The following is a 27,919-nucleotide window of genomic DNA, read 5'->3' on the forward strand; positions in this document are numbered from 1 at the left end:
GGGAGGAGTGTCATATAATATACAATAAGTAGAGCAGTGTGATTGATTGGTTAACCTTACTTTATTTTGGAAATTATTATTGATTAATATAGCAATTTCTGCCTTAACTTTCATATTTGTTTGCTGTGGATTAATTTATTATATTGTTTGTGGTGGATTCATTTTTATATTGTTTGCTGTGGTTTTCCTTGTTTGCTGTGATTTTTGCTGGACCATTGATGGTACTGTTTTTCCTCCTTCACAAACTGCAACAATAACAAACACTAATTGACACACCTGTAGAACCCCAATCACATCAGCGATCTAATTTGCCAGCTGATCAGATCACTCCCAATAAAAAGGACGCTAGATCTCTTACTGAGAGAGAGAACGCTCTGGACAGATGAACGAGCTGTGTGCTGAAGCGGACTTTTGCTGATCTTCTTTTCCCTCTGTGTTGTTGTTGGCTGGATTTCCTGTGCCTGGTGGAGCCGAATCCCAGACTCTGTAGTGTCAACGCTCACAAAACTCCGACTAAAGGGAAGTGGTTCTTTTTTTCCCACGCTGATGCGTGTGTGTTTTTTAACATCTGAGTTAAAGGAGGCGTTCTTAGATGTCCATTTCTGCTAAGGTGACAGATCCAGGAGCCGACGGCAGAGTAGCAGACACGATAACATTGTTGATGAGCCCACTTGAAGTAGGAAAGGAATGTTGTCATTTTAGTCATCTAAGATTTTAAGTTACCGGGCTACGAGCAAGCTGCCCATTGATTTCACGATCTCTCCACTGACAGACGCAGAGCGGCGCCGCGAAAATCCTGGTCCGGGATTTTTCGGGATTGGAATTGGCTGTTTGAGGTCTCGCTGAAACAGACATCCTTTGCCGGCGGCAGGGGAAACACGGAGCTAAATCCGGATTTGACTGGATTTGGGTATTGTTTCACCCTGGGACAGAATATTGGACAATTCATGTTTTTTATTGTCTCCCCTGGTTTTTGAGGATGAAATTGTGATTTTTGCTGCCCTTTTAAATTTAACTTTTAAAAAGAATAATAAAATACTATTTTGATATTTCGTGTGTCTTTCTCTCTGTGTTGGTGTGGCTGGGAATCTAGATTTATTTAAGATTAACAGACTTCCAATCTGTTACATTTCCATGTTCAGTTTTTTTATATAACTTGTTTCGGAAGCTCAGCACATTCTGTTAAGACGGCCTTTAATGATTTTGGGACCCTTTTTAAAAGTTTTTTGTTAGTTTCCACGCATGGGATAAGTAGCTCGGTTGCTACAAACACGGAGGAGGATATGGACACGGCCTCTGTTGAGACTTCTGCAAACAGCGATAATCTCAAGATACACAACTATGCAAGACGCCTAGAAAACGCTTTTGGGAGCTCTCCGGACACTCCTAGTAAGTCCCCTGATCAGAAGAAATCTCGAACAAACACTCCTGACACGGTATCTAATTCTGTGCTGCTAGCGGCAATCGAAAAGGTTAGCAAGTTACAAGAAGAGTCGTTGGTAAAACGGCAGTCCGTCGAGGTGTCGGTAAAGGAAAACACATCTTCAATCCGCAAGTTCACCTGCTCGCTTGAAGCCATTAACAAACAGGTGGAAGACGTGACGGAGAAGGTGCTTTCTCTGCAATCAAAGGTTGAGAACCTGGAAAAGGAAAACCGGTTTCTCAAGGAGAAACGCCGCGGATTGGATAGCTACAAACGCAGATGGAATCTCCTCCGTGTAGCCGGGATACCTGAGCGAGAAGGGGAAAACGTCAAAATGGTTGTCATTGAGCTGTTCAGGAACCTCTCTCCACACTCCGCGGAGAAACTACAGGACATGGTCGACATCGCGCATAGACTTGGCCCCAAGTCTGGAAACTCCATCCCGCGGCGGATCATCGTCCAGTTCTTATCCCGCACATGTCGTGATGCAATATGGACAGAAGCCAAACGATCCGAGCTGCTGAAACAGAAAAAAATTCGGATCTTGGAAGATCTCACTCAGGAAGACAAGGAGGCGAGAAACAAACTCTGGCCACTCGTCGAAAAGGCAAGAAGGGAAGGAAAAAAAGCTGGGTTTAATGGGCCAGTTGCTTTTATTAACGGGAAGACAGTTTCTGTGTATGACATTTAGTATGCCTCTTACACTGTGATTTTGCTTAAAAAAAAAAAAAAAAAAATTCTCTTCTTTTTCACTTTAACATTATATTTTTATAAATACTACTTTTTTTTTAAAACTTTTTTTTATGGCTCCACGAAAGGGTGTGTTGACCTTCCCAAGCTTTATTGGGAATTCGAGCTTTATGCTCTGCATATCTTCTAAGAAGTAATCTTCTTCATTTGTTTTATCTGTTTATAACAGTTGTATTACTCAGAGTTGAGTTCCAATACTATGTTTAGTTCGTATTTCTCTTGTTTCTCTTTGAATGTTCTGGGGCTTCGTGACTTAAACAAACGAAAAGCTTTATTTCTATTTTGTAAATCCATGAAAAGGGGTGTTTATTTTTTGCAAGAGACACATTCATGTGTGGACGATGAAAAATTCTGCCGTACCCAGTGGGGGAGCCCTATTTCTTTCTGTCATAATTCCAGTTCGTCAGGTGGGGTCGCTATCTTACTCACTGATAGATTTCAGGGAAAGATTATAGAAACGCTTTCTTCAGGGATAGGAAGATGGATTATAGCAATTATTCTATTGGATAACAGTTTCTTTATAATGGTTAACATATATGGGTTCAACAATTCTTCAAACAATAAATCTCTTTTTGATGATATAATCTCTAATGTAAGCAATTTGAAATTCAAATATCCCTCTGCCTTTATATTAATTGGTGGTGATTTCAATGAGGCACCAGATTTTGTAGTTGATATATTTCCGCCTAGAACTGTGTCTAATAGCGTTAACCCTCTGATAGGAAAGTTATGTCAACGGCTGAACTTAATTGATGCGCATAGATATTTACACCCTGATAGCCACATGTACACTTGGTTTAAATCAGATTTTTCTCAAAAATCTCGTATCGACCTGTGGCTAATATCAGATTCTTTAATTTCATATTTAACATCAGCAGAAATTTCACCCTCTCCTCTAACAGATCATGCAGCAGTTGATATTAATTTTTCTGATACAAACTTTAAGCAGAGAAGAGAAGAAGCCCCTGGTTACTGGAAGTTAAATTGTTCTTTTTTACTATCTGACTCATATTGTCCAGGGTTAGGAAAATCGCGGACAATCTGATATCTCGGACTAATATCTCGGCCATTTCTAAATGGGAACTTTTTAAATACGAATGTAGAAAATTTTCTATAAAATCTGGAAAGAATAGAGTGAGGAAAGAATAGAAATAAGGAAATTACAGAGTTCATTAGAAAGATGAGTGAGATTTTAAGGAATCCTAAAACCCGGGAGAGGATGACAAGGAATCTCTTTATTCTTTACAAAGCAGTCTGGATGATTTTTTTTTTTTTATCAAAATCTATACACCTCTTCTTTTGATCTTAATGCTTCATCCTTGTTTTTCCATAAGATTGACTCGATTCCTAAAATGAATGACCAGAATAGAGAACTTTGTGGGTATCACGCTAAAGCGTGTAATACACACGCTGGTCCACTAGCGGATGCGTGTCAATGTCACGCTTTGCCTCCTTTAGGCGTGAAAATGACACGCATGAATGAAGGTTGAGTACCAGCAGGGGGCGATGATTTCCTCAATGTCAACAACTCCCCACGGACCAAAGAGAGGAGCGATATATTGCATTCTCCAAAATTCAGGTCAGGTCAAAGCCATACATTTTTGTTATGGTTCTGTAATTTAAGAAATCCTAACCTTGCTGTAGCCTAACGTTATATTTGTGTGTTAGTGTGTGTGTGTGTGTACTGTGGAGCTTTTTAATCTATGGTGCTGTTAACGTTACCGTGGTCAATAACGTTAATGGATATTGATATTAATTGGCTAACGTTAATTAATTAATCACGGAAAGCTGCAATGACTGCATATTATGTTATATTAACATTATAAAAAGTTGTTATGGTCGATGGGAAGTAACTTTAGATCAACCCCGCTGCTTGTTGATGATGATGATGATGATGTTAATAAATCTGTCAGAAGAAAATGTGCAAAAGTTTTACCTATTGGGGTACAACAGTGGCAGTCTTTAAAAATGAACAATGGTTTTACTACTTTATACTACTTTACTACTTTATAATATGACAAATCCAGGAAGCCTTGCTGCAAGAGAATTAACTGTTTTTGTTTTCCTTTGTCCAACAGCTCCTGTTTTTACCCAGCATCCTTCCCTGTTACCGCCACCTGCATCTCTTTATAAGAAAACCAACGGCTCTTTTAAGAGCCACTCCTATTAATCCTCTCTCTCTCACACTCTCTCTATTTCTAATTCTCTCTCTCTCTCTCTCTCTCTCTCACACTCTCTCTATTTCTAATTCTCTCTCTCTCTCTCTCTCTCTCTCTCTCACACTCTCTCTGTTTCTAATTCTCGCTCTCTCTCTCTCTCTCTCTCTCTCTCTCTCTCTCTCTCTCTCTCTATCTCCATTTCTTTCTTCTAAAGCTTCACTGTCTTCAAGTAAGTATTGTTACTCTATTCTTTATTTTTCTTTCACATTACTCTCTCTCTCTCACTGTCCAAAACATTTTTAGAAATGTAGTTTTATATAGTCTGTACTCTGTCCTCAATTCTTTTTGTCTGACCGTGTTTTTATCTTCCTTTCCAGTATAGTATCTGTGAAATGGCTGCTCAGCAAGACAGAGGGAGAGCAGATGATGCTATTTTCATTGCAGACATGCTTCTTGCTCAAACCAAAGTGAGGTTTTTTTTGAGACAGTGATCTTCCAGTATTGGTAATAATACTAAAGAGTGGGAATTAGAGTGCAAAATTTGAATGAACTGCTCAAGAGTTGGCTGTATTTCAGTGTTATCATACAGTGCTCACTTTCTGTCATGCAAGGCAAAGGAAGCGAAGGGCAAAGCACCATCTGCTAAAGGCAGTAAATGTAATGTCCGATGGGTGGAGAGAGATGCTGAAGGACGTCCACTGCTAAAAAGAAGCAGAAGTGGAGAGACACGAAAACGTGCTTCAGCTACAGGTAGTCCATGTCTTCCAGGATTATTTGTGATTACCCACCCAATCTTTCTTAACTAAATATAACTTGTGCCCATTGTATACAGAATTCAGCTTGCTATTTGTTACGTAACATAAATATGGTTTTGTGTCACTTTTGAAACATAGACCACCAAACTGCGGGGCTTCCAGTGCACAGCTTTTTCCTTTATTTTTTTTTTCCATGGTAAAACTTAAAAGGATTTCTGTTTCCGGTTTTTAATAATTTTCCTTTGAATACTGTATGTTAAACTGTGCCATCAGAAACACAACATGGTGGCGGATGTGTTACTTATGTTATTGACTTCACTGTAATGCTAAGCAATTCCAAAGAAATGAAGTGGAAGTGAAGCAATCAGTGTCAGGTTCATGCTGCTAACAGTTCAAGATTATGTCCAGATAATGAGGGAACAAAACTTTTAGAGATTAATGGAATCATCAGACATGTCAATTAACCTATTATAGCCTTAAGTCACTAATGAACTCTGTATTATATGCTTGTGAGACATGAAAATTGTTCCCTCTCATTCCTTTCTACCTATCTTTTCAGTTGTTTCCGTTGTTGGCAGTGAGGGCACTACTCCTTTTGAGTCATCTGAGGAGGTTCCCACAGTTACCCAATCAAACTGCTCTCAACACTCATTTGGTAAGATGACACCTGACCTTACTGTAATTAAGCAAGTTAGCAATAAGCGTGAAAGGAATGATTATTTTCTTATTTCTGTCTTTTAGACAGTGAGATGCAGAAACTGCAGGACATTCTGACCTCAGCAGATGTTCAAGGCACCAGCAAGTATCCTTCGACATCCACATCATGGTGCTTGCGCCAATCTGTAGCCCAAGATGAGTGGCGGAAAGCAAGGATCCATCACATCAACTGCTTGCTGTCCTGCAATGTGGCTCCAGAAAATAACTGCAGCCACTGCACATCTCCTGCCGTCATTCGCTGCAGAGACTGCATGCCCCAAGAGTGGCTGTGTATGGATTGTGACATACACACACACACACACACACACACACACAAAACTCACCCTCCATAACAGGGAGTCCTGCATTGAGGGAATTTACAAGCCCATTGAGCCAACAGTGTGCTGTGTACAAAAAGATGGCAAATATACACTGGTCAATCAAGGTAGTGTTCTGAACCTTTTCGACAAAGTGATTAAAGTTTTATTCTTTTTAATTTTTTTACTTTTATTGTCTTAATTGGACATAGTTTTAATGCTTTCTCACTAATTATTTAACTTCTCTTTTCAGTATGTTTATTGCCTACAGTGAGACCTGTCCAGTTATGTACTTGCGACCCTTCAAACGTCACAGAATCAGCTGGCAGAGCAATCATTTTGGTTTGCATAAATGGTATGAATTATGGTTTATATTTTTATTTATTCTTGTCCCCTTGTGTGTTACAATGTTCTTCTTTTTGATTTTAGGTCGGTATGATTTGCACTTGCCAAACTTGCTGTGCAGATTAATAATAAGCAGTGGGTATTGGCCGGCATCTGTGAATGCTGACACGCTGTTTTCGGTAGATGTCTTCAGCTCATTTGAAGAAATGAAAACTGTTGCACCAGGTTTATGGAGACAAGGTTTTTTGCGGATGTTGGAGAGGAGGACCTGTCTCTTTGGAAGGGTGAGATCAGTGTAGATCAAAAGTTGCCTCAAGTAGATATGAGAGAATATTAGTGTAGCTATTTCATTTTACTCTTTACTAATCGACTGTGCAGGGAAAATACATGGAGACGTATTCCAAAGAAGCTTCATGGGATACACAATCTGCCAGTACGAGTGTGAAGAAATGGCCAGTGTAGAGCACTTCACCTGCCCGGCATGTACACCCAACATGCTTGCTCTTTGTGCAGATAGCAACAGAAAAGTGTACCGGTTTCGGCAGTCAAAAGGGTTAGTTGTTTTACACTTGTAGTTGTTTTACTTAATGTAAAATTATCAGAACATATAATGTCTGACACTGAACATATATTTTTTTCTTATTCTATCTAGGTCAGAGGAACCCTATTTTGATGGCACCTTCATTGCCAAGGACACCGATGTACACCATTTTGTTGATGAGATCAGGAGTAAAATGAAAAGTGTTAGTAAAATATGTAGTTTTTTGCACCTTTGATTTCTATCCAAAATTTGCAATGTATGATTGTTGTTTTATTAAATAGATAATGTATCCCTAGTTGGTATAAGCTTATATAATACACTTAGTTTGTTACTAGCACTTTGAGCATGGTGCACTCTTTCAAGCAATCTTGTGTTGAGGTTTAAATTAGATATGGTAGGTGTGGTGGCATCCAAAGTGGCTAGTTTAGTCATTAATTATGTAACAGCAGATCTCTGCAAGAGATAGTGACTATGCATGCAGTTTGTCACCCTGCCTTTCAACTAGTTTGTGTAGCTAGAGTAGTGAAAGTGGAAGATGCATTTTCTGAAGCTCCTCTTTAGTAGTAGTTAGTTTGAAGTTAAACCTTTATTGTCACCGATCATTACAAAGATGCCCGTTGGTGTGATGTAACCTGACTCATCCTGATGGATGAAGTAACTAGTTAGAAAAAATAGCAACTTTCAGTTTTAACCAGAATTATTGTGTCACGCAGACTGCCGGCAAAGGGATCTGTGGAGCCAGTCAGTGGTCTGCTGCACGTGAGACGGCCAGAAGAGCAAGCAAACTGGATGAAGAGGGCCTTGAGGTGGTTGTTTGCAGACATGGAGTGCTACTCAAGGCTCTTAACATGTACAGGGGGGAAATATTTGCTTATCCGCTGTACCTGCAGAAGGAGCTCAAGCAGCCACAAACGGACAGTTCTGTTGCACAGATATTGCTTGCAAGTATTGGCCTTACCTTGAGAAGTTGGCCGTCTCCATGCTGGACCTCAGACCTTTACTGCAGATGAGACCATTCCTTTCTGTCACGCATGCCAAGGCTCATTCAACCAAGTGTGAGGTACTGCATATTCTTTATCATACCATTAAAAAATATATAAATAATTATTACTTATATAATACACTGTATATGACTATAATTTAAGTGCCATGCTGATTTGTAAGATAATCTGGAGTGGCAAAAATCATGAAGGTGCGGCACAACTGCAGGGGAGGAGGTGGAAATGGTCAACAGCTGCCTGTCTCGTTGTGCCCTCACAACCAAGTACATGACAAAATCTGCTCATTATTGCTGATTTATATTATTTTAGGAAACCTGTCTTTTATTCTTTTTTTCTTTTTATTCTAACTGTCTAATACTTTGTACTGAGATTACGAATATTATATAACATAGCAAATATACAGCTGTAAATATTCTAATATACAGTACATTAATAAAACTGCATTACATCTCTCTTAAATTAAAAATCAATTGTCAATGCGTGGATGAACTGAAATACCATGAGCATAAATGGCACTTTCCTCCATCACATCATTTTGTTGTTTAAAGCCAGGAATGACATGCGAACTGTCCATGCTATTGGGTGGAACCGACGGAAGTGGGAAGGCCTTCATCTTGCACTATCCAGCAGATACATCAAGCTATTATGTTATGTCTGAGTTATGTATACAAAGCTTTTCATGATTTTCCTCACTTTTTAAGATTGCAAAGTCAAAAATCTTTTTTTTTTACACCAGACTTTGAAAAAGGCTGAGGCTGAGTCTCAGAAACTGGAGGATTTGAGCAGTGAACTGGGGTGTCCTGAGAACATCGTGCATCAGTGGGTACATGATGTCAGACAGTGGGCTACTGACGGTACAGTATTTTATGGACATTCTTCTAAGTAGTTTACTAATAATACTGCAATTGTAGAAGTGAGAATCTTTTGCCATGCATAAGGATTAAGTAAGGGGGGCGCTGTCCTGTTTTTGTTTGCTATAAACTTGTGGGCTTGTAAACTCCTTTGACACTGTTAACACTGATGTGATTTGGGGCTCTAAATAAACTTGAACTTGCAAGACATCATAATAATTTACTTGTATTATTGTTGTTGCTTTAAGATTCTGTAGGTACCATATGTGATGACCAACATAACCTTCAGAAATCAATCGAACAAATGTTTCTTGGTGTTCATCAAAAACAAGCCAGCCTTTATAATCACACTGGTGTGTTGAAAACTCATCTAATATTTGTGTCTGTTTTATTACTTGCAGATGTCTTATCTGGATTGTTTTTGTATTATAGTGTTTTTAGGTCCTTAATTTTAAAATGTCTTCTTTTTAATTGTACAGATATTAGGCATATTATGCCTTTTAAGTCATTAGATTTTTTTTTACATTTTGATGTATTAATTCTTAAGTCAGTTATAAGTATTTCATGTAACTTTCTGATATCTGTATACACATGCTTGTACATCATGTTTTTAAAAAAAATTTAGACAGCAACAAAATTCGACAAGAAAATTGTGGGAAGAGAAGAGAAAACTCCTGCAAACAATCAAGCTCTACAATGAGCAGGTGCCAGATGAGGAGCGCATCGCTGAGGAGAAGGTGGAGAGCGGTTTCTCCGTGGGGAGACAGTCTAATATGGCCGTGGGTCTATGTGTGTGTGTGTGTGTCTGTCTGTGTGATTAAGCAAATTAATGATATGTTGTATATGCTACTGTAAACATATGCCACATTTCATCTGATTAAATTTCTATTACATTTTTGCACTCTGCACCAGTATATGGGATGTCCATACACTACTTGTGTTTTGCCTGCTGTTTAGACTGTACAGGTCAAATTTGTATTGAAGGGATGTTATTTGTGTGACTTCAGAATCCAGCAACATCCTCACCAAGAAGAAGATTTTTGATGTGTACATGTCAAAAGTGCGGCTTCAAGAGGAAAAGATCATTGTGATGAGGGAGATGAGACAGCACTGCACCTATCTCAGAGAGCTGGCTAGAAACATTAGGACAATGATATCAGAAATGTCTTCTGGCAGAAACAGTGGTAAGAAGCTAACTTTTATTACATTCTTGCTGTAATGCTTTTGGGGATCCTATAACCTCACTCATTTTGAGATCCTCAAGTGTTACATTATGGATTCCTTGTGGCTGGATCTAAATGGTTTGTAGTTCTTTAGTAAAGTCAGTTAATGAATCGCTCAACAACAATGGAAGTATTGTCATGCCTCGCTTTTAAATTTTTCCTTCTAGGCAGTTTAAGTGAAGAGGGTCATCGCGGGCTCCTGTGTCTTCTTCAGAAAAGGCTTGCAGATGTAGAGGAGAAGTTCCAAGTCGTATGCTCAAGTGACAGCCTGGCTTTAGGACCAAATGCTGCTTCTCTGCTGGACGATGGGCCCGAGGAGATACCAGAGGACCATGAAGAAGTTGATTTTGAGAGTTCAGATGACAGTGATTTTGAAGCAGTGTAAATGAGTGCTTCTTACAGGGATACTCCACTTTTTTTGGAAATGGGCTCATTTTACAACTCCCCCAGAGTTAAAACTTGACCCTTCTGTAGTTACGTCGTGTACTAAGACCATATCAGCCTAGAAAATCGCAACTTTTCATTTTCCGTCGGTCTTAGTACACGATGTAACTACAGAAGAGTCAAGTTTTAAATAGGAAAAATATCCAAACTCTTTGGTCATTTTTTTGAGAGAGATGCTAATGGTCCTGTCCGATTCAATGATCTATGCTAAGCTATGCTAAAAGTGGTACCGCCAGACCCGGAGATCGGCTGAATGGATTCGAAACCGGTAAAGCTCAACTGTTTAACTCTGGGGGAGTTGTAAAATGAGCCTATTTCCAAAAAAAGTGGAGTATCCCTTTAACTGGTCGGATGCATTTAGACTGCGTGTCAATTATGACTGGACTGCAGGTGTGTTTCAAGGAAAACTAAAAACTTTTTGAAGTGTAATGAATGTCTAATACAGTGCTTTTATTTTGGACTATTGTTACGTCACTTCTGCGGCTGCCACACAGACAAGAGATGTCGGCTGTCAGTGGGAGCCACAGAAGAGGAGAAGGGCAACTGTGGCCACCCAGCTGTCAGAGCATACTCTCAAAATCCATTCGAAGTAAAGGTTAGTGTTGATTTGTGTAATGACATGATCTAATGATTTCTATTGTCTTTAATATTTTTAGAATGAAATATCTGTGCTAGTGTTCATTGGTGATGTCTTAGTATAATTATTTGTTTATTCCCATATATGTGTCTGTATGCAGGCTGTTGTGTGTTAGGATCTACATGAATTAAGTTATGTACAACTCTACTACCGGTACTTGCTGAAATTAAAGCTGCTCTGTCATTATCTGTCCTACATGATTGGCATAGTGTCACCGGATGTGTATTGACCCCTGGACTGTAATATGTAGTCATAGTAATACATGTCTGTTCATATTTAAAATTGTCATATTACAGCTATCCAAGTCAATCCATCCACCAGTTCCTTTGGAACCAATACTGAGGTGAAAGCAGAGTTTGGAGGCTTTACTTCAACACCGGACAAGACAAGGCCCCCACCTTTGAAAAGGAGACGCCTTGAGACATTGCTGGATGACACAGAGGATCTGGATGATGCTGAGGAAGAACCAGTTGACAGTTCTCAGTCAACATATCACCCCAGCATGTCTTCTTTGACTGACTCAACCATTGTCAGGTGATCACTCACTGCCAATTAGACAAAAATCTGCATCTTTTACATATTTTCCAAAAAAACTTTTTTCCTGGTTTACACACTAACTACAAATACGAATAATCTTCACAATCTACTCATTTTGTGATCTCAGAAAATGGATTGATATTGCTGATGTGAATTCCTTTATTTTATAATACAATTCTTTAAATATTCTTTTTTAAATTACTTTGTTGTCGAATTGCTGTATTATGTATTATGTTTTATGAAAAGTTTCATCCTCCACCCACCCCACAGCCCTCCAACACCAATACAAGATATTGTAAAATATCTTGTATATGAAGATTGCCTCCTTGCTCTGTTCCATGACTGTCCAATCTGTCAGCGGACATGTGAGCTGGAGAAGCATGTCAGGGGGACATTTTTGTCAATCAGACAGAAATGTCCTTTCTGTGACTACTCCAGGCAGTGGAAAAGTCAGCCGATCATCGGCAGCACCCCAGCAGGCAACCTGCAGTTATCTGCTGCAGTACACTTTACTGGCACGTCATTTAGACAGATCAGCAAAGTAAGTAACAGTACATAAATGTGCATAAATGTAGCAAGAAGTGGATAAAAATATACAGCATTAATGGAAGTATGTGTGTGTAATTTCTAATGTCTAATTTCAAAACATAATCAACTCATCAAGATTTGGTTGTGTTACAGGTTCTGTGAGCACATATTTCCTCCATGCCTCATCATTTATGGAGCCATGTGTTTTCGCTGTGTGGAAGCGGACCCAAGCAGACCTGATCCAGGAAACAAAGAGTAGGCCTGGGGGAGCCGAGCTTGGGGGTGACATGAGAGCCGACAGCCCGGGACACTGTGCAAAATATGGCTCTTACTCACTGATGGACCTCAACACGGGAAAAATTATTGATGTCCAGTTGGTGCAGGTGAGATTATGGCACATGCCCACTTAGTCCAAAAGGTACAGGATATTGTCCTGTACTTTTGTGCATTTTTTTGTCATTTAATTGCTTGAGGATTGAGCACCCATTCACACTTTTTGAGGGTTGAGCCCGTTTGGACTACATGCTCACATAGAAATGGTAAAGTTTGATTTCCCCCAGAAGTCTAGGAGCCCAATAAAAACATTTAATTTATTTCTGAATTAGATTTTATTCATTTATGCTCACGTGCAAAACCTGAATAATTCACATAGTTTAAAATAAATCTATGAAAATAAATGTCACATGGTGAATATGACATTCTGACCTTCTGCATTAATCATTTATTTTAATATCTCACCTATGACAGAATGTTGATGTGAAATAGAAAAAAAATCATGTGTTTGTGCAATATTGTTTTCTCTAACCCCACAGAGTAACGAATGTGGCGGCAGTGCCAACATGGAGAAAGAGGGCCTGATTGGGAGTCTCGATTTCCTGGAAAAATCTGCTGTGAAAGTTGCATCAATTGTCACTGACAGACACTCTCAAATCCAGAAGTTTTTGAGAATTGAGAGGAACGATATTGAGCACTTTTATGATGTTTGGCATGTTGCCAAAGGTGAAGTAAATTTAAAAAAATTGTTATTCACATGGTTCTTGAACTGTGATATACACGGTCCCAAGTAACAGACTTCCATTTGCTCATTCTCGCCATTCAGGTGTTTCGAAGAAAGTAGAGGCTCTGGCAAAGATGAAGGATTGCAATGAGTTAAAGAGATGGCAGCAGAGCCTGGTAAACCATCTGTACTGGTGTGCCATCTCTTCCTCATCGGGTGAAGAAGCTGTAGCTAAGTGGACATCGTTCAGTAATCATGTCCAGAACGTCCACAGCCATGACAACGTCCTCTTCCCTGAGTGTCTGCACCCTGCCTTGGATGGAAGCCGCCCCAAAAAGTGGTTGAAATCAGGCATGTAATCTCAAGATCATGTAGTGTACTGGTATCCATACCTTTGTTTGCTATAAATAATACATATCAACATTAATTTGCCAACTTGTTTTGTGCTATTGCACAACTTTCCTAAAAGTGATATTGGATATGTGTAGGGAAAAAGAATATTCTAATATTAATGCTATCAATATTTTAATTGCAGAATCAACGGCTTTGTTTAAACTAGAGAGGATTGTGTCAAACAAATACCTCTTAAAAGGTGTGGCAAAACTCAGCCCAAGGCACCAAACATCGGCCATTGAGGGTTTCCACAGCGTCATTCTGCGATTTGCCCCCAAAAATGTCGTCTTCTCCTACAGGGGAATGCTATGCAGGTAAACAGAATAGTCAATTTATTTGTTATTTGGAAAAGCACACACCTGTCTCTCACCTATATTCTTAGTTGAATCCAGGTTGGAATTTATTCATTTGTTTTTTTTGGATGGCCATTTTATATATTTGTGATTTCAGGTTGTATCTCGCTTCGCTGCATTTTAATGAAAATGGAAACAGGGAACAGCTGACGTCTAGAGACGAAACACCAGCATACAAGATCAAATACCCCAAGCACAAGAAAGGAAAACACACGATCCAGCCACTGAAGAAAAAACCATCATATGGTGGATTAAAGACATATCAATAATTGTTTTATTTTTATTTATTTTTTGGTACATACAGATTAATGATTATCTTTTCTTCCCAGCCTATGTGGACAACCTAATGCGCGTCTTCTTCGATGAGGTGCTGCATGAACCAGCAAAATTCACTGTTGAGCTTCAGGAACTGAAGATCCCAGACACCCTGTGTTCTCAGTTCCACAGACCAGACAAGCAAGAGGCTGTTGCTGCCTATGTATCTCGCGTCAGCCACTGATGTACTTTATTTATTTAGCGTCTTGGCAGACGTCAAACACAAATGTCATGGCAGTCTATTCTGGTTGATTATTTTAATTCATATGATGTTTAATTTCAATCATTAACAGACATATAGTTATAGTTTTATAATTCAAGAGAATAGTAAAGTACAATTATTTCTTCAAAATCTTTTTATTTCTTTTTATTCTTCATCTGAATAAAGGCAATCATCTAGTGGTGTAAGAAGCCAACATAATTTCCCTCAGGGTCTGGATACTGCTGGCGGATGCTGACCACAACACAGGATGGGATCACTATCCTATTGAAACAAAGTAAAGAGGCCGCACTATGCATATAAAACGTTTCTTTTTTATCACTATCCTATTGCCATGGCCCAAGTACCCCCACACCCAGCTGACAAACTGGCGGTAGGCCAGATACCTCCTCTGCCTGGGAAAAAAATGCAAGATTGTAAATTATATTTAGTTGTTTACACAAAGCTATGTCCCTAGACTGCAGACTATTGTTAAATTTTGTCCTGTGATCATCCATCTGATAAGATTTACATTTTTGGTGTTTATCACAGAATGTATATATCAAATTTATACTTTAATAATAATATAAATAAAATGTGATTACTGTTTTAGTAAATCATTATTTGTTGCAAAATTTTGTACTACAAAAATCTGAAATGCAGACATTTGAGACAACACGATGTGGGATCTTGTGATTTCCCCTATGCATCTTTTGATGTGCACGAACTGTTTAACAATATTTTACTTACGCATTATAAACATTTACTAGCATAGGGCCATGGAGGGCTCCAAAATATTGAGGCTCATACAGGTAGGATGAGGCTGCAGTAGAACCCTTAGTTTGACAACAACCTACAGGGGAAAAAATACAGACAGCATCAATTATGTGGACAGTGGCCTATATTGGAGACAAAATAATGATCAATACAATTGTAAATAAGTAATTTATAGCATCATATAATCTACTAAGGGGGAGGGTCTTCTCCGTGCCAACGGCTTCGCCCACAACGCAGAGGCGAATTGCTAATGAGCTACTGCCGCTCTGCTGGAGCGAAGTCCCAGAAAACGGCACAGGTTTTGTGATTTTGGCTAAAAACGGCATATTCATAATTTAAAGACCACTGAGAATGTTTAAAAATAGCTCAAAATATGATCGGAGTTTATTTTGACTTATTTGAATCACAGATGTCACTGTGGGCCTCTTGGAACGTTTCTTTTTCACAAACCCTAACCTGATAAAGTGTTTCAGAGTGATCTGATTCAATATGAATTAAAAAACAGAGGTGAGTTACATTAAAAATCATTATAGATATCCAGTGTCCATCCTCCCAGTCCATACTTTTATAGTTCATAATTAAGTGTTTTTATGCTGTGGTCATATGGCTAAGTGGCTACATAGACAATCGTCATCTAATTTACCTTACATATGACATTATATTACACTTCCCATATCTCCAAGAGCAATACAGTAATTAGATTTACTAATTACTTTTGTATTACTTTGAGATCTCACTGAGTCCAGCCTATACCACAAGCAGAGCAAAATACCACATCATGAGGTCTGATTCAGGGTCAGTTTCACAAAAAAAAAAAAACATATTAAAACCTGGTCCTTTACCAAAAGACACCTCAGCTCTCATGATATCTTTCAAAAGTCCAGTGCTCAAGTAACTGAAGTAAAGATACTTTGATTACAATAGTAATTGTAATGTAATTGCTAAGATTATAAATGTATTCCTGTACATTACCTTGTTAATGAAAGACATCTGTTTGCAGCTCCATCCAGGACAAAGTAAAGTCACAAACTGTGCGTCATAATGACACGACACATATGTGCAATGCTTTATGAGGTCACCGGCACACTTTTAAAACCATTTTTATTGAGCAAAACTTCACAATGTGATTGGTAGGACAACAGTTCACATTATTTTTAATTATGGTACGATTACTCAACACATTATGTAATGTAGTTTTACATATATTTAAAAAAAAAAATTGTTATTTCCCAAATTTGTCAATCTTTATGTAAAAAAGCTTTGTATAGTTGTATAACAGGTTGCCATTTATAATCATGGTGCTGTATGCGAAGGCATTTCCACTGTTTGACAGATGAAATGTGTAGGCAAAATATGTGATCAGTTAATTAGTGTGGATGATTGATATGTTTCGATAGCCCAACACTGACAAGACATCATGTGTTATTCATAGGAGACAGTATGGTTTCTATATAGAGAAAAGTTAAGGATCAAAAGCTACAAATGTTTATTTGATTTTTTATAAAACTATTCTCTGAATAAATTCCCATATATATTTTATGTTGTCTTGGATGCTCATATAATGAAGTGTACAATTCAATAAATAGTGTGTCTGAAAATAAAGAACACATTCATTCCTCAATGTTTTATTGATGAAAGCACAGTAAACAACGACAAATCATAACTAAACTCGCTCATAACTGACAATAATTGGAGTGCAAAACATGAAAGTATTAATACCCAATATAAAGTGCAAAATTAAATACACCTGAAAGAGGCAATGAAAGGGTCCAGTCGCAAGAAGCGTTTATGCTCACAACAGTAAGAAGAAAGAAAGAAAGAAAGAAAGAAAGAAAGAAAGAAAGAAAGAAAGAAAGAAAGAAAGAAAGAAAGAAAGAAAGAAAGGCAAACTATTACACCAAAAAAACCATAACAGTGCTCCAGCACCTTCTTGGGAACCTGATGGGATCACTAACAAGTGTCCATATCCGCCACCCACTCCAATGGCCACTTCTTTCCACTGTAACACAATAAGGAAATATGCAATTATATGTTTTGGTTCTGCAGATGAACTGTAGACACAAAGACACACATTAAGACCCCTGTAGCTGTTTTCCAATCGCTGTAAATAATTCTCTCCAGTATTATTTCACCCACCCAAATATACATCAAGAGTTTTTTGTTCAAGAAAATGAGCATGATGACTTTCTCAGAGAGAATCTGAGACCTCTCATTCCTGACTGTGTCCCAGCTCGGCCAGCTGTGGTAAACGCTCCTTCAGACAGTGTTGAGGAGGCAGAGGGAGATGATGGAGAGCTGTGGGAGAAGAGGAAGAGTGTCTTTCTTACCCCACCAGCGGAGGGCAGGGTCTTCTGAGGCACGGATAGGAGGAGGGTCTCGCTCTAAATATTCACTGGAAGCTGAAAAATAAATTGTACCATGCTATTGTAGTCAGGTTTATAGCTTTTTGTTAGAAAGGTATAAGAAAATTGTCTAACTTACGTGTTCCTCCTCCTCCTCTTCCTTATCCCGGGCTGCACTGTCACCTCATCGTCCTTCTAGGCAGCTAAAACAGAGGAGAACTTTATTAATGTTGCTAATCTACAGCTTTTAATGCTTTTGAAAGTCATTTATGCTCACCAAGGCTGCATTTATTTGAGCGAAAATACAGTAAAAACTGTAATATTGTGAACTTTTATTACAATTTAAATAACTGTTTTCTATGTGAATATATGTTAAAATGTAATTTATTCCTTGTGATCAAAGCTACATTTTCAGCATAATTGTGTGAATATATAGTGAAGATCAGTCTTCAATGTCACATGATCCTTCAGAAATCATTCTAATATGATGATTTGATGCTCAAAAAAACATTTATATTACATTCTAACATTTCTAATACTATCCAGAGCTCTGATACTATCCAGTCAAGTAAGTGACGTCATCGATTAACAGCAAATACATTTATCAGTTGGTTAAATTAATTAGCCAACTTCCAATCACACATTCAACTGCCAGCAAATCCTTTACAAAACTAACAAAAAATCTCACCTACACACAAAGATGTGATTAAAAGCCCAAACTTTTATAAACAAGAGCTTAGGTTAGCCTGACAGTTAACGTTAGCGCTAACAGTAACAGTTAACGTTACCTCTTCAGAACACGGTTGAGATGCTAACGGAGTTTTTCGAAGACACTAAACTATTTCTATGAAGTAACGTAAAATTTTCAATAGATGTGTGTCAATAACACGTAAGAAAAATGTCAGGAACAGTAGTGTGTATTATTTGTGTGATTTTAGATTAAACTCACCTGAAAGTAGTGAAAACAACAGCGAGAGATGGATTTCTGCTTTTTGTCAGTTGCAGTGGTCCTGCGCCGTTTGAAAGCGACTCGCATGTTCAACACGCACGCCCATATCAGCCAAGCAGCATTTACATAAATAAACATCTAACACATTAGGCTACATTAATAAAAATCTCATGAATTTAAAACTCATTTTGAAGCTCGACCCGCTCATATGTGCAAAATGCCGCCACTCCATCTCCACGTGAAGTGTCACTTTTATTTAAGATTTTGTATTGTTGTTTTTACTAACACTCAACCTCCTTAATAATAATAATAAAAAATACATATAATATTTTAATATATATAACGTTGTATAACTACTACGATTACTTGTAATGCAATTTTCGGGAAAGTTATCAGCGGACCAGATGGGAAAAAAATGGAACTTTACCACGACGTCCTCACAACGTTCTCCATGGGATAAACTAGCGACGTCTTTTGAGGACGTGCCCACAACGTTTCTGGAACGTTAGCCAAGATTCTAAAAAATGGAACTTTACCACGACGTCCTCACAACGTTGTCATAAAGTAATGTCACGCTGACCAAATGACGACTAACTGACGACGTCGTCACAACGTACTGTGTTAGCTGGGTTCTTGCCTTTTCGACGAGTGGCCAGAGTTTGTTTCTCGCCTCCTTGTCTTCCTGAGTGAGATCTTCCAGGATCCGAATTTTTTTCTGTTTCAGCAGCTCGGATCGTTTGGCTTCTGTCCATATTGCATCACGACATGTGCGGGATAAGAACTGGACGATGATCCGCCGCGGGTTGGAGTTTCCAGACTTGGGGCCAAGTCTATGCGCGATGTCGACCATGTCCTGTAGTTTCTCCGCGGAGTGTGGAGAGAGGTTCCTGAACAGCTCAATGACAACCATGTTGACGTTTTCCCCTTCTCGCTCAGGTATCCCGGCTACACGGAGGAGATTCCATCTGCGTTTGTAGATATCCAATCCGCTGCGTTTCTTCTTGAGAAACCTGTTTTCCTTTTCCAGGTTCTCAACCTTTGATTGCAGAGAAAGCACCTTCTCCGTCACGTCTTCCACCTGTTTGTTAATGGCTTCAAGCGAGCAGGTGAACTTGCGGATTGAAGATGTGTTTTCCTTTACCGACACCTCGACGGACTGCCGTTTTACCAACGACTCTTCTTGTAACTTGCTAACCTTTTCGATTGCCGCTAGCAGCACAGAATTAGATACCGTGTCAGGAGTGTTTGTTCGAGATTTCTTCTGAGCAGGGGACTTACTAGGAGTGTCCGGAGAGCTCCCAAAAGCGTTTTCTAGGCGTCTTGCATAGTTGTGTATCTTGAGATTATCGCTGTTTGCAGAAGTCTCAACAGAGGCCGTGTCCATATCCTCCTCCATGTTTGTAGCAACCGAGCTACTTATCCCATGCGTGGAAACTAACAAAAAACTTTTAAAAAGGGTCCCAAAATCATTAAAGGCCGTCTTAACAGAATGTGCTGAGCTTCCGAAACAAGTTATATAAAAAAACTGAACATGGAAAGTCAAAGCTTCAAGCACCGTATATATAATAGATCAAGAGCGCGATTAAGTTGCTGTTAACGCGGCGCCATCTTGACCCCGCAAGACCCCATTTCGCTTGGCGGTGTGCACGGCTTTTTTTGTATCAGCAATCTGGCCGAGCTCGAACTTCTCACCACACCGGCACCCAGTTTGCTCGTCTAAATTAGTTGCTTACATTTAAAAACATTTAGCATACAATAGCATAAAAAGTATTTTTAATGAACATAAAGGTCCATGTTTAATAAAAATGTTCACGAAACTTAATGAAATGTTTAGTGAAATAAGAAAATATGTTAGAGATCATTAATTTAGTTGTATACACATTCTCATATCCATATATTTTGTTTTATTGTCACGAGTAATAACCTCAGGGTTTACTGGGTTTTACCATAGACTGTAAAAAAATATGGACGTAGTGTCCGTGACGTCACCCGTAGGTTTCTGAAGAGCATTTTTGAAGCCTAAAGTGGGCGGAGCCGGCCGTCGCCATCTTGGCCTTGCGTCACTCCCGGATTACAGAAAATGGGCAGAGGCGGGGCGTGAGTGGAGCTGAGGAGCCTGGCTATCTGAAATCACCACCTAGCTCGACGTGATCGCGTTAGTTCAGGCTGGGGAGGTAATGCTATAACGTTATATGCAACTGACAGTACCAAGTCTGCGACTGCACAGGGCCTCGCGCTAAAGTGACAGTTGATGATGTAAAGCCAATTAAAAGTTCCTATTTTTGCCCTTTGAAATATTATAATAGTTAAAAGACATGGCTACATGTGAGACTGTGTATCGTGATTCGGTACTATTCTGCTAGTTGAAAATGTATAATGCAGTAACTTAATATTACTCTGAGAGAGTGTGTGTGACAGTGATGTGCATAACGTTACATGTCAGTCACTCTTTAGTCTATGGTCCGTCAGCGCGGCATCACTCGTCAAGTTCGTAGAGAGCTTATTCAGTCCATTTTAAATTTTGATTTTGGCCGCCTCTCAAATGTGTTAAACCATAGATATAACGTTATTGCCTATGAAGTTCAAGTAATGCGCTAGAAAATTTGCGCTCATTCAAGGATGTGCATTTATTGCATGGACGGAGAAAGCGCCGACACCAGCAGGATTTCACCTGGTAGCCTACATAAGAATATTATAATCCATCTGTTCCGTGAGAGCAGAACGAACGAGCCTTTATTGACGTTTTTAAATCTGAAAACTCCAAAAAGCAACGAAATTGTCAGACATCCATTAGTGCATGTTCACAGAGGAAAACAACTGAAATACAGAGCTCGTTGTTCTCTCGAACGATACTCGACGACAACGACGGAATCCAAAGCCGTGGGCGAAGTAATGGGTGTATTAAATTGTATGAAATAATCCCGAAAAAAAGCACAAACACTGCAGAGGTGGCAAGTTCAGCAGCTAAAATTTGCTGAGGTGAAGTGACGGCTAGTAACAGCAGACAAACGGCTAGCATTGACATCAGCGGGAATCCATCTGTCACTCAAGTGGCCACACCCTTAATTATGCATAACTTTAAATATTAATCAACTAAACGGATGAGTTATAAAAAAAAATCACCCCCCTCACAGTTGTTATGAAGGGCAAAATTAGCTGTATAGACCAAAGCCACACAGAGATCCAGGCTGTAAACATGTTTTTTTCTGCTGTAAAGTTGGTAATTTTAACATGGGGGAGATACAGATTTGACTCACTTCTGCAGCCAGCCTCAAGCGGCCAGTCAATGAATTGCAGTTTAACTCACTTCCGTGTTGGTTTCAAGAGAGAGACGGGGAGGTTGCCGCTTGGGTTTTACACGATTCTTTTTGTAGTGTGGTATTGGTGGTGGTGTACTAAAATAAACATGTCACGTGTGTATAGCTTTCTTCTTCTCACCGCTGATTCCTGATGGTTTAGAGGACAATTACTCGAGTCGCCCCCTGTCGTTTCAAAGAATAGTACAACTGTGAGCGCGTCAAGTATAAACGCCTCGTCCGTTTCTGCGGAGACTCGCGCTGCGGAGCCAGGCGAGAGTATAAACAAGGCTTAAATAAGGTATGGTAGACTATAATGAGCTGGTAGCCTAGACCCAGCAAGCAATAAAATTGTCTGCTTTTAAACATTATAAATACATGATCAACTTCATACATATTAAGATATAAATAAATAAATAACTGCAACTTACGGAAAGCGACGTCTCTGCATTGTACCGCTGAAATGAGGCGCTGCCCTGAGATGTCAAAACGCTTCCCAAGGGTCCTGCAATTTTCAGGCTTCTAATTGGTCAATTACCCTTTGTAAAACTTTGTGATTAAAGTTATAGAAAACTTATTTTATAAATGATTCTGACACATTCACGATTTTTTTTTATTTTTATTTAAGCTATATAGCTACATATGTTGTATGTAGTTGCTAATGCCAGACATTACAAACAGTTACAGGTGATGATCGTGTTTTTTAAGTTTTTTTAAGCAGTGGAAACGAAGTGATCAATGTTATTCTGACTGTCATCACCACTGTAAAGGGGCTGCTTCTGTATATGCTCTTAAGCAGCTGGGGATAAAACAGTAATCATACATCTGTTTCTATACACATTATTTACAGCACAAAGTAATTACAGTTACTTACTGTTAATAATACATCAAGCAATTAAACAAAATCAATCAAATTTGCAAGCAGAGGCAACTCTCACAGCTTCCTTGTAAACCTCCATGCCAAATGTGTTACTGTGCATGAGAGGGTCAATACTGTCCTGTAATTTGGCCACAACCTCCCGAAGTAAGGAAGGGGTTCTGGAACAGAAACTGTTGATTCTTCATCAATCTCGGTCACGACCGGTCCATCCCAGTCAATGCTCAGCTGATCAGATCACAACTGAAATAACAGAGGGAAATTTTGTGAAAAAATATTGAATAATTTATTTATATTTTAAATGCAGAAATACCCCTTATCAAGGCTTACTCCACCTGATCACACAATGTTCCTGTACTTGAAATTTGTCCTGAAGTCCACAGTTGCTGAGGAGATTTGTGGCCTTGTGAAGAAAGAGGGTGAATTCTGAAAATATTAAGGTGTGCAATTATCCTGGGAATCATGACAAATTGTAGACATAAGATGTGCAGGTCATTGTTGGGATCTAGAAAGCCAGAGTCCTCAAGATGAGGGAAGGCTGCATAACAGTTGCTGAGAACAGAGCACCACAAGTCACGCCGTAATCGCTCGACTGGTTGATTGTGCACACTTCTGCCTGTGATCATGCTCCTGTTTCTGCCAAGTAAAAAGGAAGAATTAAAGGTACGATGTTGGTTGTGTTAGTAATGTAGGAAAAACAACAACATCATGAATATGAACATCTCATTCCATATCTTATAGCACGCACCTGTTAAGTACAGGGGATGAGATTGTAAGTTGAAAAATAAATAAATATTGAAAGTTAAAATACCTGGTCCCCTTAAGGGATGCTCTAACATGAACCGAGCAACATCAGCATTTTCTCCACCCTTGTCACTTCGGACACGAACAGGCAATCCATGACTCTGTACAGCCTCCAGAAAACACTGAAGCACCGTTGAGGCTTTGTTGTTAGTATTTGCTTGAAGACACATGATTTTCCTGCTATACATCAATTCCTCCATGGACAATTATTCGCCATCTAAAATGAGAACAGCAAAATAACAATTATTCCAAAGGAACAGTGTGTGTGTGTGTGTGTGTGTGTGTGTGTGTGTGTGTGTGTGTGTGTGTGTGTGTGTGCACTAACTTGGATGGGTTAAATGCAGAGGACAAATTCTGAGTATGGATTACCATTCTTGGCCTTCTCATCATGTCAACTTCCATAATTCCCCACAATCATAATGTGTAACTGACACAGGAAAACTAAAATAATGAAAAAGGTTAGTTTACATTTTCGTTACACATAGCTCAAATATAACATTATAAAATATTTATAACCATTTGCATAATGATCAGTTTAAAAAAAAAAGCACAATTACATGAAAAAAAAAAACATTTTCACAAATAAATGTCTTCCTAGTATAGTGCTGGAACAATACATTATAAAACTGAAATTTCTTTTGGAACAAAGTTTGCTTTTAATTGATGGAAAAGGGAAACTCATCAACTAATGTACTACTATTAAAAAAATATGTACCATCATAAATAAAAGACACTGTATCCCAAATTGTGCCATCTATTAATTTGATTACTCATTTTAATTTCAATATTGAAAGTCTGTAAGACTTTTTGTTTCTAAACTTGTATTGTCTCCATGATGTACAGCTGAACAGTGGTTTGTTTTTTTATTTGTCGATTTGTTGAATTTAAAATTCTTTACATTATTGAATATTATGAAGTAAACAAAGACTTGCCTCACAAGCTCGTGATTTCCATCTATGTGCCAAAGTGACAGTGGCGAGGGAACGGAGTCGGGTCTTCTAGGTATGAGCAGGACCTCAAGGCCTCGTGAGACACTTCCAATAGGATCAATGGATCAGAGAGTTGCTCGGACTCTTTGTTGAGGGATCCTTTTAGGGGGGAAAAGCATAACACTAAATGCATGGCAAGTATAGTTCAGGATATTGAACTAAAGATAGATTCTGTTCATGTGATAATGCAAGTTTGTTTACTTAGTTATTTTATTTCTTAAGTAAAACTTGTAGGTTAAGAACATATGTTTGGAGCACAATATAGTAAGCATCTTATTTGCCATACCTTATGCCTGTGCTCCTCAGATATCCAGAGACCTTTCTGTATCCAGAGTTGGGAGTGGTTGCAAGAAAGTCTGCCACAGTTCGTCGGAGATCCTCCTCACTAATGTCTGTAAAACTTCACTGATAATTCCAGTTCTTTCATTCGTCTTCTAATTGTTCTGACACTCACATCCAAAAGTCTAGCAATTTCAGGAGCAGTGAAGTCAAATTCAAGAAGGAATTCAAGGTGCTCTTTTGATATGTCAAAACGAGGGCGTGCCCTTTTTCCTGATTGAATAATTGGTGCTTGGTACCCATTAAGAAGTGTGCACTGACATCTGTCTAGTGTTTCCAATGCAGACGCCAGATTCCACACAACTTCTGGAGCTTTGGGTATTGAAGTGGTTTCAGAAAACCTGGACAACTTGTTCAGTTCTTATAGACAAAGTCCATGTCCTCATGAATGGATGCCGATCTACATCTAAGGTCGAGTAATATGTTGGAGACCTCTTCCAAAAATTCTTGTTTTTTGACAAATGTTACAAATACATGCAAAACAAACCACCTATAGCGATCTTAGGCCGCTGGCTGTTGTCACGGCTGACAAAGGAAGATGTGGATCTAAAAAACATGTTCTATGCTTTAACAAAAACAAAGAAGGTAATCCATCATGACACAAGAAAAAAACATGCAACAGCTTCACATAATATAAAGACAACACCAGTCAAAGATCTGAATCAATATTAGGGTACATGAACACGTGATAACGAGGAATTCAAATGAAATGAGTAACAACTAAAGCAAACTAGTGACTGACAAGATCAGACAAAACAAGAACTAACAGGAGAAAACAAATGAATACGAAATAATAGTCCTAGAACACAAAAAAACTAAACTTGATCGCTGTGTTTGGGATTTTTTTTTTTTTATGCAGGTTTTAAACTGGTCCAAGCTTTTCAGCTGGGGATCACTCATAACAACCTGAGCAAGGAATATTAGGAATAATCCCATCCGATAATGACGAATAATTGTGCCAAATCAAACAAGTAACAAGGCTTAAGTGCACAGGTTTTCCATTAAATTGCTTCACTTTGGTTCAGTTGTCTCAGTTAGGATGCCAGATTGATGAATCTTGTCTGTTTGATAATCCGCTGAAGCCCACGGTCAGCTCTTCTGCTGGTGCATCTTCTCCTGCCACATTTTGCCCGTCCACTAGACTTCCCATTGATATGCTTGGACACAGCACTCTGTGAACAGCAAGCCTCCTTAGCTATGGACTTTTGTGGCTTACCCATCCTATGGAGGGTATCAATGATGGTCTTCTGGCCAGCTGTCAAGTCTGCAGTCTTCCCCATATTGATCCTAACTGAGACAACTGAACCAAAGTGAAGCAATTTAATGACACCTGGGAAAACCTGTGCAGGTGCTTTGAGTTTAGTACATGAGTAGTGTGTGACACTCAGTGTAAAACATCCATGCCCTGTCAAATTTGGGCTGATTTCTTCACAGTATTCACATTTTTTGAAATCCTGTTTTCGTGGGTTTTATGAGCTGGAAGCCCAAATTATGTACAAATAAACAACTAAATACTTGAAATCGTTTAAGTTGTGGGCCCTGAATCTATAATCTATGGAAGTTTAACGTTTTGAATGGAATTATGGAAATAAATAAACTTTTCCATGATTTTCTAATTTTTTGGAAAGGGTCTGTATTTACATTTTAGGATATTCTACAGATCTGTGTGTGAGCGTGTTGTTTTAAAACAGTCCGCCAGAGGGCAGCAGACGCGCTCATTCATCCTTAAACAACATTGACTGAGTGATGCAGTGTACATAATCAGTGAAATTGATTGCATATATTCATATTTATATGTGGAGCCTAACAGAAGTAATATATTAAGAGACAGACATTATACACTTTATAATGTCTGTTTTTGATCTGCATGAGGGTAAATGACAGATCTTACCGTGACTGTCTCCGGTCACAGTGTCAGCTGCGGGTCTGCGTCTCTTCGTCAAACAGAAAGTGTCTGCGATCAGCGCTCGCTTTCTGCTCATTTCTCACTGTTTACAGAGATCATTTATCTGTTTTCACTCATATAGCGGCTGTATACTCGCTGAGAAGAGCGCTTAACTGTTTTTGTGAAAATGTGAGTGTGTCGCGGCAAACCTGTCACTCACATGAGATCCACCAATAGCAAACCACAACCATCCAATCAAAAATCAAGCCCCGCCCTACTTTAAGTCACATTTAAATATAATGTATGAACGCATATGACTCTTTTCTGCTTATCGGCTCTGGAAATGTTGGTCGAGTCTCGTCCATCACTGTGTTCGGCTGCACATTTGACCTGTGAAGAGCAGGTAACGCCACACAGAAAACAGTTAAATGTTGAAACCAGTAGAGCTGTCAAACAGAGGCCAGTAAACGACTGAAGTGAAACTCATGTGATGGAGGACATGAACCTCTGCGCTCCGCGTGATTTAACTTCATCTTTGATTCAATCATGTTAAACTCCCACATATTTGCTTTGGGATCTTGAATTATTACATATAACATCAGATTTTCATTTAAATAAAACTGTGTGTGAGTTCAGTTTCCATTTTGTACATGTTGAGTTTCTTTATGAAAGAGATTTAATGCTGATCTCTGATAATCTGCTGTGTTTTCTGTTTATGAAATGATAAATCACCAGAACAATGTTCTATGTAATATTTGTAAATGAGGTGACGTTGAAATAAAGGCTGACTTGATTGTTACTCTTTGTAAGTCTGTTTATTGGACTGCAATCTGTTTTGTCAGCGTTGTGTTTTTGATCATTAGATGTTAATGGATGATTTAAACTGATTCACTCTTTTCATTTCAGTGAAATAAATGTCAGAATGTGCTTCTGTTCAAGTGTATTACTTTTGCACAAGACAAAATGTTAATATCTGGATTTTCATATTTTGCTCTATTAAAGTTATAAATACAAGTTTGATTCCTCTCTTTCTCACATATATTTACAATTTTACTTGTAAACAACATTAATTCACATTGTAGATAAAAAATAATAATAACAATGTTCCATTAAAAAAACCCTTCCTGACCAGTTTAACCTTTCATCAGCTTCGGCCTTTCAAATGTCAAAACTTTACAGCAATCATTTTCTGTTCAA

The 27,919-nt window shown here is 38.7% G+C and overlaps 3 protein-coding genes and 1 long non-coding RNA gene across 4 annotated transcripts; 3 read left to right on the forward strand and 1 right to left on the reverse strand.

Annotated features, from left to right (window-relative positions):
- Positions 1-4,507: 4,507 nt before the first annotated feature.
- LOC311305106 (uncharacterized protein) lies at positions 4,508-6,136 on the forward strand (the record flags this gene model as incomplete). The annotated part of the gene is made up of 5 exons (XM_084432599.1): positions 4,508-4,561; positions 4,710-4,799; positions 4,944-5,082; positions 5,647-5,742; positions 5,829-6,136. The coding sequence occupies exons 2-5, from the start codon at positions 4,725-4,727 to the stop codon at positions 6,134-6,136; spliced, it is 618 nt and encodes a 205-aa protein (XP_084288725.1). The 5' UTR covers positions 4,508-4,561; positions 4,710-4,724.
- An 831-nt stretch (positions 6,137-6,967) lies between these two features.
- LOC311305113 (uncharacterized protein) lies at positions 6,968-12,369 on the forward strand (the record flags this gene model as incomplete). Its single annotated transcript, XM_084432607.1, has 11 exons — positions 6,968-6,998; positions 7,098-7,188; positions 7,700-8,046; positions 8,724-8,841; positions 9,087-9,191; positions 9,846-10,022; positions 10,229-10,442; positions 11,000-11,100; positions 11,439-11,676; positions 11,950-12,220; positions 12,361-12,369. The coding sequence occupies exons 3-11, from the start codon at positions 7,966-7,968 to the stop codon at positions 12,367-12,369; spliced, it is 1,314 nt and encodes a 437-aa protein (XP_084288733.1). The 5' UTR covers positions 6,968-6,998; positions 7,098-7,188; positions 7,700-7,965.
- A 9-nt stretch (positions 12,370-12,378) lies between these two features.
- LOC311295886 (uncharacterized protein) lies at positions 12,379-14,761 on the forward strand. The gene is made up of 6 exons (XM_084417432.1): positions 12,379-12,590; positions 13,020-13,206; positions 13,307-13,555; positions 13,740-13,911; positions 14,048-14,196; positions 14,280-14,761. The coding sequence occupies exons 1-6, from the start codon at positions 12,399-12,401 to the stop codon at positions 14,447-14,449; spliced, it is 1,119 nt and encodes a 372-aa protein (XP_084273558.1). The 5' UTR covers positions 12,379-12,398; the 3' UTR covers positions 14,450-14,761.
- Positions 14,762-23,165: 8,404 nt separating this feature from the next.
- LOC311296772 lies at positions 23,166-23,919 on the reverse strand. Its single transcript, XR_014628703.1, has 3 exons — positions 23,879-23,919; positions 23,517-23,726; positions 23,166-23,341 (listed from the first exon to the last, which is right to left on the reverse strand). It is a non-coding gene; the product is annotated as an uncharacterized lncRNA (long non-coding RNA).
- Between the last annotated feature and the right edge of the window lie 4,000 nt (positions 23,920-27,919).

The sequence above is a fragment of the Rutilus rutilus genome (genome assembly GCF_951802725.1).
Source record: "Rutilus rutilus genome assembly, chromosome: 1".
Taxonomy (NCBI): Eukaryota; Metazoa; Chordata; class Actinopteri; order Cypriniformes; family Leuciscidae; genus Rutilus; species Rutilus rutilus.